The sequence below is a fragment of the Rhinatrema bivittatum genome, chromosome 2 (assembly GCF_901001135.1).
Source record: "Rhinatrema bivittatum chromosome 2, aRhiBiv1.1, whole genome shotgun sequence".
NCBI classification, from domain to species: Eukaryota; Metazoa; Chordata; class Amphibia; order Gymnophiona; family Rhinatrematidae; genus Rhinatrema; species Rhinatrema bivittatum.
Genome location: NC_042616.1, coordinates 215,499,876 through 215,513,592, shown reverse-complemented (window position 1 = coordinate 215,513,592; position 13,717 = coordinate 215,499,876). Strand labels below are relative to the sequence as shown.

General features: G+C 45.8%; 1 protein-coding gene across 1 annotated transcript in view; it reads right to left on the bottom strand.

Moving 5' to 3' along the window:
* Positions 1-13,717, bottom strand: part of NFE2L3 (nuclear factor, erythroid 2 like 3) — a 94,722-nt gene that overhangs the window by 19,568 nt on the left and 61,437 nt on the right. The window contains exon 4 of the mRNA XM_029589138.1: positions 464-571. Coding sequence (XP_029444998.1) covers positions 464-571 — 108 coding nt within the window. The remainder of the gene's footprint in view (positions 1-463; positions 572-13,717) is intronic.

Below are 13,717 nucleotides of genomic sequence, written 5' to 3'. Positions count from 1 at the left end.
TAAATGTAGAATTTCTCTTTCCAAAAGTACAATCATCCCCACAGGGAGAGGTACATCCATCTGCTGGAGACGGAGAATACTGAAGGGCTGAGGTCAATGCAGGGGTGGCATCTAGGGTGACATCAGCTTTGAAATCTGACTGTTTCCATCTGCTGGCAGGGGAGCAAAACCCATTGGTCCCTGACTCCATCTGGCTACACGCTAGCAAAGTGGAACTCTGAGATAGATTAGTGAAGATAAGAGGATAACACCAATATCCAAGAATTATTCTAATGACTTGCACTTTTATATTAGTCTACTGATTTTAATATTGTATTTTATATGGATTTAGTCCAATACGTTTTATCTTGTATTCTTCATTTTATATCTTATCTATTGTTTGGTTATGCACTATAAACTGTTGTGATAGTCTTTTCAGAACGGCATATAAATAGAGAGACATTTTAAAAGAAAGTCCACATACCTGTAGATCTGGCAATGAAAGTATGTCCTGCCACATTTCTCTCATGGAATTACTCTGTGATATTTCAGATGTGGGCTGTATGGAGGAAGCAGTGTTTTCATTCATGTCCTTTAAAAAAAAAAAAATAATAATAATAAAAACACCCTCAATTCCCTGAAAATCCATAAAATGTTTAAAAATGTTCAGTTCTGTCTTCCCAATTGCATAAAAGGTATATAAAACAGAGTGCAAGTTTCAAATCATGTGTTTAACGTATGCCCATTTTACTTAATGAGGGTTACCCAATTGCCGGCAAGACGGGCAAGATGTCTGAATTAAGGACCAGCCCGAGGGCATGGCGGGTGGGAAGACCAACCCTGGCCCTATACTCACTGGGGCCCTACCCTTCAGAGGAAGAAACTAAAGTGGAGTGGGGGAGGCTCAGACACCATGGCACAAGCACAGTGCAGAGATACACGGACACATCTGAGCATCTGCAATACTGTTGGTCACAAATAAAAACTGAATAGCCAGTCAAGCTTGTGTGTCATAACAAAGCCGACTTCTAATCTCCCAGCTGACGAACAGCATAGAAAGAAGTTAGCAAAATGTATAAACTCTAGGCTTCCTCATTCGCACAGGGTCAGTGGGATGTGTGCAGCACATACGCAAGTGAAGAGCATGGCCATGGGTGCACCAAGTCAGCTTGTTGCATGCACAGCAGTGCACTGCGCACAGGCAACGTGCAGCAGCTTATACTCGGCTGCTGGCCCCCCCCCCTCTCTGAAATGCTTTAATAAGGTGGCTCGCTTATGTTGCATAATTTGGGTGTATCAGATGGTACTAAATAACTTGTAGAACTAGGACCATGTCTTCACTGTGACATTATAAAGTGCTCGGAGTGGCAGCAGGCTGAACAAGACAGGTCTTGTGACTGGGTTTTAATTGTACAATTTACAGTATGTTACCATTTGTTTTAATCATGAAGGTCCGGATATTTTACTTGAACCACATACAGAGTACCAATCTAGAGAGGAACACTCCCAAATAAACCCCCACCCCACCAGTAACCAGAGACCTTGCAACGTCACATCTGCCCCTGGCCCAAGGACGGACTGCAGGAAAATATCAGTTCAGGGGATTTATTTTTTTTTTCTCAAAACCGGTCCATGGGGTACCTGACTTCCTTGTGCACTTACTTTGCAGCCTATGTGGCAACAGCTCCTAAAAGTATGCTATGTCAATCCTGAAGCTTGGCAGATTTGAGCCAACTTATCTCCAAACTAAACTTCATCTTTCTTAAATAACTAAATTGAGCACGATCTAGATCGGGGTGAGCACAGCTGCAGGCCCCCCCCCCCCTTTTCATCCATGCAAATCTGTTGGGCCCTGCACAAGTCTGCTAGCTTTACCCCTTATTCAGTAATAATTTCTGTATCGCGCGGGAATACCTAATAGGGCCCGCAACATGCCCTATTAGGTATTCCCGCGCGATACAGAAAGCAAAATGTGCAGCTAAGTCGCACATTTTACTTTCAGAAATTAGCACCTACCCAAAAGGTAGGCATTAATTTCTGCCGGCACCGGGAAAGTGCACAGAAAAGCAGTTTTTACTGCTTTTCTGTGCACCCTCCGACTTAATATCATGGCGATATTAAGTCGGAGGTCCCGACAGTTAAAAAAAAAAAGTAAAATTTGAAATAGGCCTGTGGCTCAAAAACCGGACGCTCAATTTTGCCGGCATCTGGTTTCTGAACCCCATGGCTGTCAGCGGGCTCGAGAACAGACGCCGGCAAAATTGAGCGTTGGCTGTCAAACCCGCTGACAGCCACCGCTCCTGTCCGAAAAGAGGCGCTAGGGACGCGCTAGTGTCCCTAGCGCCTCTTTTTACCGCCGGCCCTAATTTAAATAAATTAATTTACTGTATCGCACGCACAGGAGAGTGTCCTGTGCTCTCCGGCAATTTTTACTGTATCGGCCCGTTATAGAGCTATAGCCTGGGTTCCTGATCTGGCCAACCAATCGGCTCTTGAACCAGTTGCAAGTGATGAGACAATGTCAGACACACACACACACACAGACACATACTCTCACTGATATACACTCCCTCACAGACACAGGAGTGTGGGTGTGTCTGTGTCAGAGAGAAAGACACCCACACACATTCTCTCTCAAGACACAAAGTGTGTTATCAACATGTCTCTCTCTCTGATACAGACAAACATACTCTCTGACATACTATTGTTGTGCTGCTGCTTATGAGCTCACACAGCGAGTACCCTCACTGTAGCACTGCCGCCATCTTTGCTTGCTGCCAGCCCTTCCCCATCCCGCAGCAGACCCCTCCCTTTCCAAATCCCTCTCTCTAGGAGACTTACTCTCCTCTTAGAGCTCAGTCCACTTACCCCAGGCAAGATGCCTCCCTAACACTGCAAGGGTACTTCCTCCTGGCTTACTCTCTCCCTTCCTGTGCCTACAGCTTGCCTCCACTTCTCTGCCACCCTCCCACCAATCCAGTGCATTCCCACTGGCTGCAGACTACACAGTTTGCTGCTTTTATGGTTCCCCAGGCTCTGCTCTGCCTACCTACTCCAGGGAAGTGATCCATACTGTTCCCTGGGCTTATAAAAAGAGAAAATTAAGCCCTAGCAGAGACCAGCGGTAACCACTAACCCAAAGTAGCACAGTTCTGGATGGAATCCTGATTTCTCTTGTGCATAGGCAAACCTTACAGCCTTGCACACCCTCCTGGGCCCAACCTTCCCAAACTATTACTAATTTTGCATTTATAGAAAAACATAATACAGTCTAAGGTAAAAATATCACTTACAATATATGCCTACTTACTTGCACTGCTGTGGTACCAACCAGAAAACTGCAAAAAACATTACCTGAGCCATATGGTAGGAGGCCTATTGTAAAGCAAATTGGATGTGGGCTGGTTCCTTAGCAAGCTTCAAATAAACTTAATTACAATATAGTAAACCTCCCACTTGAAAACACTAACTACCAGCACCCAAACAGTAACAACTCCACCTATGAAAAGGCAATACTGCAAATAATACATCAGACCCTAAAACACCAATACACCTGCTATTAGGAAAACAGAGTAAGCTAAGCTGTTATAGAACACTATACAGAAACTACAGGCTAGCAGAATACCCCACCTCAGTCACACTTATAGAACAGACTGACAGACCCTCACCAAATACATAGTAAAGGGAAAGTATAAACAAACATGCAGACAAAAACTGAACTGGAAACTGTAACAAGCCAGACTTTGAATGCAATGCAACAGAAAAAAAGAATCACCATTCCTTATTAAATAAAATCAAGATAAACCATCAATCATAACAGTAGAACCAAACTAAAAAAAAAAATATTTCAAAGCAGCAGATGAATAGAACATGCAATGATTAAAAACTTTTTTGTTTTAATTTCTCAAACAGCAGATACTTCAACTAACACCCAATAATTAAAACTAAGGCTTTAAAAAAAAAAAAAAAAAAAAGTCCCCTGCTCTCCATACCGAGGAACTTTAGATTCCAGTCACCGAGGGGCTGATGCAATAAATTGTGCTCAGACTAGTGCACAGGTTTCCGTGTGGCCGGACGTGCGTTTAGATGCGCTAGACTAGCACTTGATGCAATAAGGAGATTACTGTGTCCAAACAACCACGCAGCTGATAGCACTCATTACACGTAAATTCCATGTAGATGAGGCTATTAGCTATTATCCTCTGATACAGAAAATCACTGGACACCCAACACACTTTAACGCGGCAAATTTAACTCCATTTCTTGAGCTGCTGTTAAATCAATCCGTGAGTCAAGGGCTCAGAAGAAATTTAAAAATGTAAGAAATAATGTCCTGTGTGGTTTTTACCTTGATTCTTAAGCATCGCCTGCTTGTCATGTTTAAAAATAAAGGTATAATATAATGGCTTGATGAAAAAAAATTTCTAGATGCGTAACATGCATAATAGACAAGCTCCAGGCAGATTTCGCCCCTTGCTATTGTGCAGGTATATTTGGCATCCATTTGCCCATTGCAATTCTGGGCACTCGGCCACATCTCCTGGGCATCCGATGCATTTAAGCACTAGGGAGGCATATTTGTTCCCTAGTGTGTCCTTTTTCATGCAGTAGCTCATTAAAATATAGCACTGGGCGCCCAGGAGTGGTGGCTGTGCACGTTCAGAAACTGATGCTTTCTCTCTTATTGCATTGGCCTGTGAGATTTTCAGATTAGTCAGGGATGGGAGGTATGCACAAGCTTTCTCCTCTCTCATATGTACATACACTAACATGTTCAGTCTCACACAAATTCCCTTATATATTCTCTCTCAAACATGCTAATTGGCTCACATGCTGTCTCACACAAATGCTCACTGTCTCGCGCTCTCTCTCGCGCTCACTCACACACATGTTCAATGACATCTAATAATTAAAGACTCACAAATTTTTTAAAAATATTTCCCAAACACCAAATATTTTAAAACTGCAGATATAAATCACCACCCAAAAACATAAAATCACAGGATTAAAAATCGCCAGCTATCAATACCTGGAATCTTTTGATTTCCAGTCACCCACAGATTGCTGTGGTATGGGAAGGAGTTTGTACAAACTTTACTATCGCTCTCTGCCCCTCACATGCTGTCACACACATAGGCTCTCTCTCACATATACACATGTAGGCTCTCTTGCTCTCACACACATGCAGTAGCTCTCATATATACATGCTGGGGTAGATTTTCAAACTGCGCGATTTGGCGTACTTTTGCTGGCGCATCAGGTGCAAGCAAAAGTACGCGGGATTTTAGTAGATACGTGCGTAGCCGCGCGTATCCGCTAAAATCCTGGATCGGCGCGCCCAAGGCTATCAATTCCGTATAGGCGGTGCGCGCCGAGCCGCGCAGCCTACCCCTGTTCCCTCCGAGGCCGCTCCGAAATCGGAGCAGCCTCGGAGGGAACATTCTTTTGCCCTCCCCTCACCTTCCCCTCCCTTCCCCTACCTAACCCACCCGCCCGGCCCTGTCTAAACCCCCCCTTACTTTTGTCAGGGGATTTACGCCTCCCGGAGGGAGACGTAAATCCCCGCGCGCCAGCGGGCCGCTAGCGCGCCGGGACGCGACCTGGGGGCGGGTCCGGAGGGCGTGGCCGCGCCCCCGGAACGCTCCCGACACGCCCCGAAAATGCTGCGCGGTTCGGGCCCGCCCCCCTCAGAAAACCCCGGGACTCACGCGAGTCCCGGGGCTCTGTGCGCGCCGGTAGGCCTATGTAAAATAGGCTCACCGGCGAGCAGGGCTCTTAAAATCCGCCCCACAGTGTCACACACACATACACACGCTTTCAGGCCACCTCTTTTCTTCTACGCCTTATCTTAGGCTGCTGTAGGATGGCTGCACTGCTCCTCACTGCCAAAGGGGAGGTGGGGAGAGGCCATTGCTACTAGCCACACTACTCCAAGGGTTGGGGGGAGGGGGGCGGGGGGGACAGACTGCCACTGCCCCGGTTTCTCTTCAGGTCGCAACCCTTCAGGCCTCTCTGTGGACCACAATGAGATGAGCTCTACTGTGGCCCTGCAGAGTCTTTTTTTGGGCTGCGGCAGCCTCTCTTTTTTTTCTTTGGCCAAGGGCCAGAAAGCGGAGGAAAGAAACCATGTAATCAGAGCGATTGGCCCACAGGGGGATGCCTGATCCCCTGATGGACCAATGTGACCCTTCTCTGGCCCTGCCTATGAAACAAATGCTTCACATGGATGAGGTTTTTTGGTTTTTTTTTACAGCACAGTTCCAGTAGTCCTATTTATCCTAGAGTTGTGATACCTTTTATTGATGAACAAAAAGATGTTTTCTCTGAGGATAAGCAGAATGACAGTCACAACCAAGGGTGACATCATCCAACAGCACTGACGCAGAGCAGCTTCCCGATTGACATGCATGTAATTTCCTGTGCAGTTACTATCTCAGTCTCTTTTGGTCTATGGTGTCATTTCAACACCTATCCCTGTTTAGTCCTCCCTTCACTGTTAAAATTTCCTTTCTTCAGAGATTGGGCCTCTTCATTTGCTTTTTTACTCCCTCTTCTCACACACTAAGACAGCTTTTCAGCAATTCTATTATTTTTTGATGAGACTATTAAAGTCCCAAGAGTTCCCTTGGTGCAGGTTCAATCATGTTTCCCACAAAAATTGTGTCTCGATTTTATAATGAAGATTTCTTCACCATGGCCAAGTAGTCATCCTACGCCAATGTTAATCACAGACATTGCTGTAGGATGACTTCAGGCAAAAGCACGAGTTAGTCCCATCCAAGACTACCATTCAGATTATTATCTCTAATGTCTGACTTACAGGTCTGAAGAATCAATCTGAAGAGAAACATTTCTCCTGACTTCACCTAGTCCTCACCTCAGATGAGGAATAGGCCCCCCTCCTGAGGAATTATCCTCAGTTTTTGTTTAGAGAATAGCCGAGGCCATCCCTTTTAATGTAGATTTTGAGAATGTGGGTTTGTTTTTTGTTTTTTTTTTTTTATTAGTGCTGACCTTCATCCTGGATTGTCTTTTCTAATGCCCCACTAACCGCTAAATAAACTGCACAGAGTTTAAGAGTTATAGCAGGGTTAGAAGTTATAGACATAGAAGGAAAAACATGTATGCTGAGAATTGTAACCACCTTTGCTCTATTTCACCTAGAGCTAATATCCTAAACTGATTCAGACCAGAACTATTTTTTCATCTAATGGTAGCATTCTTAAGAGAACTAGGGACTTCTGGCAGCTTCTAAATTATTATTCATGATGTTACTAAATCTGCAGAGTTTCGGATAATTAGAGTTGTTATTGGTTAGAAGATGATATCATGTGGTATTAACACTACTCAGAAGTGCAAGCTCCAAGTACTAACCAAGTCGATTTTGCTCTCTTCTGTTTACTAATGAAAGAGCTAAAATAAAGGTTCTGTAATGTCGGAAATAGATTAGCATATGGAAATTATGTTGTCATCTTCTTACAAGTAAGTAATAAACTGACATAGTAACATATCTGGGAACTCTCCAGATTTAGTCCAGAGACTCTGGAAATTTAAACAAATTACCGGGTCTCCGGGCAGGACCCTAAAATCCCCAGGTGGCACAGTGCCACTATTTTGTATTGCGTAGCGCCCCACTCTCACCTGCTTGAATGGTGCGGCATTCATGAAGCAGGGTGTGCATGTGATTATATGAGAGACAGCACGCAAGACAGGAGAGAGGGGGGGGGTGGGGGGGGGGGGGGGGGGGAGAGAGAGCCCTCTCAGAGTGGGTTGACGGGCAGTGTTACATTAGTCTGCCTAGGGCGCTAACGACCCTTGCACGAGGATTGCAGGGGCCTGTGATAAAGGTTTTCAAGGCCAGGCACAGAACCCTGCAGCCCTGCACACTCAGACAGCTGAGCTCCCCATGATTTGCATACCTTGTAGCCTCCGTAACAGTCAGAGAGGAGAGGTAGGGGGTCACTCAATAATTAATTTTAAATGACTGAATCAATTTCTGCTCTTCTCCTCCTCCTCCTCCCTGCTCTCCCCCTCAAATCTGGGGAAACCTCAGGGTGAGCAGAACTCAAACGTTCCCAGGTATGAATATTACCAGAACTACTAGGTGCGTATTGTCTAATAAACCTAGGTGGGGGAACATGGTAGGGCTCCACAGAGTGCCCTAACTGTGGCAGGTCTGAATTTTTGGTGCATGGTAGGGAAGTCAACCGGAATCAGGTGAAACTTAACATTTGTTTGTGTCGCCTGATCTCTATACTCTCCTCTGCAACCCAACTCCTGCCTACCCCTTCCAGTAATCTTTATGGCATGCTCAGGGCATCACTTCTAGACCTCCTCAAATATTTCAAAACCCTTAAGAAGTTGATGGCAATACCTATCCACCAACTTCTACACAGGATGCATTTAAGCCAATGTGGAGCCCCTTCTCTAGGTTCTTATGTGCAAGATGGCTGACACTAAGTATCATATCCAGGCAGCTGAAGGATTCAGCCAGAGTTCAGTTATCATACCAATCTGAGGTTGGTGAATCTGCCCTGGAAAAAAAAAAAAAGTCAGGAAGTTGTTTTATTTATTTATTTATATTCCATCTTTCAGCACTTCAAAGTGGATTACATTCAGATGCTATAGATATTTACCTATCCCAGCGGGCTTACAATCTAAGGTGTTACCTGACCGAGTGGATTAGAAACTGGTTGAGTGGGAGGCAAAGAAGTTAATGTCTGATTCTGTGACAAACAAAATGTGAAAAATGTTCAAGGGGGTATAGACTTTCTATAGCCATTTTATGTTTATCGATACTGCAATTCAGAGCCCCATTTTCCACTCCAAAAATTATCCAATAGCTTTTCAACCTAAAACCGCAGGCTTAATTATTAGCCAACTGTGAAGTCAAAATTCTAACCCTCGTATTCAAAGGCCTGTGCTTGCTCCTTCATACTTCTCCTTTCTGATCCGTCACTACACTGTCTCCACCATAGGTGTTGGAATGGGGGGAGGCTGCAGGGGCCATGGTTCCCCAAATTTTTGCTGTCATGGGAAATGCTTCATTGGTGGCAGTGGGAGAACACAATATTCTCTTTCCGCTGCTCAACCCTGCGATGTTTCCGCGATCCCCTTACTCATCCCTCCCTATATACCTGAAGAATCAAAGGATCGCGGCCTTGCAACGTGAGCTTCTTCCCTCTAGGGTGCCGGCGCCTGACTGACGTCAGTGCTAACAGATGAGAAGGAAGTAGCAGCCCATGCTGCAAGGCCGCAATCCTCAATGTTTGAAGCATGGAGAGTGAGTGATGGGGGGGGGGGGGGGGGTCACGGCAGCGCCAGCAGAAAAAAAATAATGCACTGGGGACTAGAGAACAACTTTGGGAAGTAAGGGATTATGGAAGGGGCAGGAACTGGGAAATGTGGCTATTGGACAAGATTGCTGGGGCTCTGTGATCGGGGGGGGGGGGGGGGGAGGAGAAAGGGGGCAGAATACTGCTGGGAATTGGGAGATCTGATAGGCGAGACACGGCTGGGGACCAAGAGTGGTAGGGAGAGGCAGCTGGGAAACAAGATTTCTGGGGGCTGATAAGCAAGATTGCAGGGGATGGGTGTATGAGAACCAGAAAGCCTGTGTTTGAGGAAGAGCGGTTACTGGTGCAAGGCAGGGCCTGTGTATATAAGTGTGTGAGAGAGGGAATGTACGAGTGTGCGAGAGAGAAAGAGACGTGTGCGTGTAAAATGTTTGTGGGGTTCCCCCTTCTCCTAATCCATGACAATCTCAGGGTGTCTGGAAATAAAAAAAAATATCCCAGATGTGGATCATTGCAGATTTTTTAATCCTTATTAGTTTCATTATTAGATGTTATTTGATGTGTCTGCTGTTTTGAATTATAAATATTGTTTTGGGAAATGTAATATTTTCATGAGATTTTAATTATTGGATGTTCTCTTATTAGCTGTTTTGAAATATTTTTTATTAGCAAGGTTTTATTATGATTGATGTTTTATTTTTCTCTGTTTTCTTGTTTGTTGGTCTGTCTGTGTGACCAAGATGAGGGATTCTGTTAGTGTATAGTTTTTGTGCAGGGTTCTATATTTCTGTTTTCAATAGGAGGTGTATTGGTCTTCTAAGGCCTGTTGTAATATTTGAAATGCTGTTCTTTCCTGGGTAGGATTGTTTCTGTTTGAGGCTGGGGAGTTAGTGTTTTGGTACAGCAGATTTGTCTCTTAGTCTAAACTTTATGCTTGGCACCTGAGCTAGCTTTTATTGGAGCTATGTAAGTACTATCCAAAAATATTGTACATGAGCTACTGAGAAAGTTGGACTCATCTTTAGATGTGAATGTCTCCAATCTAACATTTGAAGGGGCCTATGTAGTTTTAAAAGCTTTTGTACAATATTTTTAGCTACATGTGTAGTTCATTGAATTATTAATGCCCTTCATTTTTCTTATTTCCAATTTGTTTGATAGCACTGTACTTAGTGTACTATTTAAAAATCTACTTGCAGATATAGTATATTCTTCTGTGTTTACATTTTAAAATTATATATGGTGCCAAATACTTTAGGTATGTCACTGTCTCCTGCCCCCTTCAGAACCCCATATCCCTCCCCCATCTGCACTTCCTCTTGCTCTCACCCCTTGTCCTATCCACCTTTCTTTTCGGTCTCTCTGCTCCCACCCCTCTCCTGTTGGTCTCCCTCTTACCCACCTCCCACAAGAAAAATGACAAAGGTTCAGCAGCCCCAATATCATACCATATTCTGTGGATTCTGCAGAGACTGTCATTTTTCTTGTGAGGAGTATTATATTACATAACAGCCCTCATTTCCCACAAGAACAATGACTGGGCTTCTCCTTAGTCCAGGAGGAAAGCAGAGTTGCTTGCTTGTTACAGGTGTTCTCAGAGGACAGCAGGATGTTAGCCCTCGCACATGGGTGACATCATCAGATGGAGCCCCTATGTGGAAAACTTATGTCAAAGTTTCTAGAACTTTGACAAGGCACACTGAGCATGCCCAGCATGCCCTATATCACATGTCCACATGGGGTCTTTCTCCAGTCTTGTAACATAAGAATTATAATTAAAATGAAAAACAGGAGAAACCCAACTCCGCGGGGTGGCAGGTGGGTTTCATGAGGATTTACATCCTGCTGTCCTCGGAGAATACCTGTTACAGAGAGGAAAAGCAGGATGATTGTCCTCGCACGAGTGAATCCCTAGCTACAGGCTGCTCCCCAATGCAAAAGGGAACAAACAAACACACAACCAAGTGCCAACGGGCATAACACCACTGGTGCTATTGGTAACAGAGGGGGAGATAGCCTGAACCCAAATGAGCCCTAGGCAGGAGAATTGGGTCCTACACCTCAAACAGGTTCCGAAGGACAGACTGGAAGAACCTACTTTCACATCGGCCATCCCTATCCAGACAGTAATGAGATGTGAATGTTTGGAGAGAACTCCATATCACAGCCTTGCAGATCTCCTCCATGGGAACTGCTCATAAGTGGGCCACCGACATTGCCATGGCTGTCAGAATGAGCCTTGACATGACTTCCAAGATGCAGTCCCACCTGGGCATAACAGAAGGAGCTGCAATCTGCTAGCCAATTGGATATTGTCTGTTTGGCAATGGCAACGCCCGACCTATTCCTATGAAAAGAAATAAAAAGTTGGGTGGACTGTCTATGGGCTTCTATCTGCTGAGGACAGAAGGCTAAAGCTTGCTTACAGTGCAAACTGTGCAGTGCTCATTTGCCTTGGTGCGAATGGGGCCTGGGAAAGAATGTTGGTAGGACGATTGACTAGTTAAGATGGAAGTCTGTCACTACCTTAGGCAGGAATGTAGAGTGCACACGCAAGACCACCCTGTCATGATAAAACTTAATGTAAGGTGGATAAGTCATTAAGGCCTAGAGCTCACTGACCCTGCATGCTGAGGTGACTGCCACCAAAAATATGATCTTCTAGGTCAGGTACTTCAGATCGCAGGTGTGCAGCAGCTCAAAAGGAGCTTTCACCAGCTGAGCTAACACCACATTCAGGTCCCAAGACACAGCAGGAGGCCTAAGGGAAGGTTTCAACTGAAGCAGGCCCCACATGAAACGTACAACTATAGGCTGTACAGACATGGGTGTACCATCTACTCCTTGGTGGTATGCTCCAAATGCACTGAAATGAACTCTAACGGAGTTGGTCTTTAAGCCAGCTTCCGACAGGTGTAGAAGGTAGTCAAGCAGTTTCTGTGTTGGGCAGGAGAATGGATCTAGCGCCTTCTGCTCAACACCACATGGAAAACCTCCTCCACTTCAGTCCATATGACTCTAGTGGAAGGCTTTCTAGAAGCCACCCGGATCAGAGACACATCCTCTGAAAGATCAAGCGGCTGCAGAATTAACCTCTCAACATCCAGGCTGTTAGCAACAGGGCCTGGAGGTTGGGATGCTGCAGCCTGCCTTGATTTTGTGTGATGACATCTGGGGAAGTCCCCAAACTGATTGGTCTCCAGATAGATAACTCCCACAGGATTGAAAACCAGACCTGTTTCGGCTAATGAGAGGCTATGAGAATCATATCCCCCTATCCTCACGAAGCTTCAAGAGAGTCCACGCCACTAAGGGAAATCGGAGGATACACATACAGAAGACCCTTGCCCCAATGACAGGCAAGGGCATCAGAGGCTGGTTTGCTGTCTGACTTCAAGGAATAGAACCAAGGCACCTTCCTGTTGCAGGAGGGACACGAACAGATCTACATCCAGGCTCCCCCAGAGGCAGAATATCCGATTCACTACTCCCCTGGGTCCAAGGACCATTCGTGGGATCTGAAGGCTTGATTCAGCCTATCCTCTACCACATTCTCCATCCCGGCCAAGTACATGGCCCTGAGCACCATCTCGTGGGATAGGGCCCATAACCAGATCTGGACCGCTTCCTGACGTAGGAGGTATGATCCCATGCCTCCCTGCTTGTTGACATACCACATGGCTATCTGGTTGCCTGTTTGGATCAGGAAAACGTTGTTGGCCAGCCAATCTCTGAAAAGACCGGTGCAGATCCTGGCACCAATGGAGGATTGGGCACTCCTTACCAAGGGATTGCTTTGGAGGCATCGCAGCAAAAGCTGGTGTATCCCTATGCATGGCATCGCATGGGGGACTGGGGGGGCGTGGTCGAGGCCTCCGGACCAGCCCCTGGGTTGGGTGATGGTGCGCCAGCAGCCCGCTGGCGCGCGCAGATTTACATCTGCTTTCAGCAGGTGTAAATCTGCCAACAAAAGGTAGTGGGGGGGGGGGGTGGTGGAAAGAAAGTTCCCTCCGAGGCCGCGCGCACCAGGCTCGGCGCGCGCTGGTTGCACAAATGTGCACCCCCTTGTGCGCGCCGACCCCGGATTTTATAAGATACGAGCGGCTACGCGCGCATCTTATAAAATCCAGCGTACTTTTGTTCGCGCCTGGTGCGCGAACAAAAGTACGCGCTCGCGCAAAATTATAAAATCTGCCTCATTATGAATACCATATTGGCCCAAATATAAAGTGACCCCCCCCTTACCTGTTTCTGAGAGGATCAAGTTAGAAAGCAATGAATACCGCTGCTGAGTCAGGACCTCCAAAGGTGGTGTAACTGCATAGCGTTATGGATTAGCAATCTTTCACATTTACCTATTTTGCTCTTGCTCCATTCTCGTTTTCTTCTCTCCATCCGCCCTACACATTTTCCTCCCTCTGTGCCACCACTCACCAACCCCT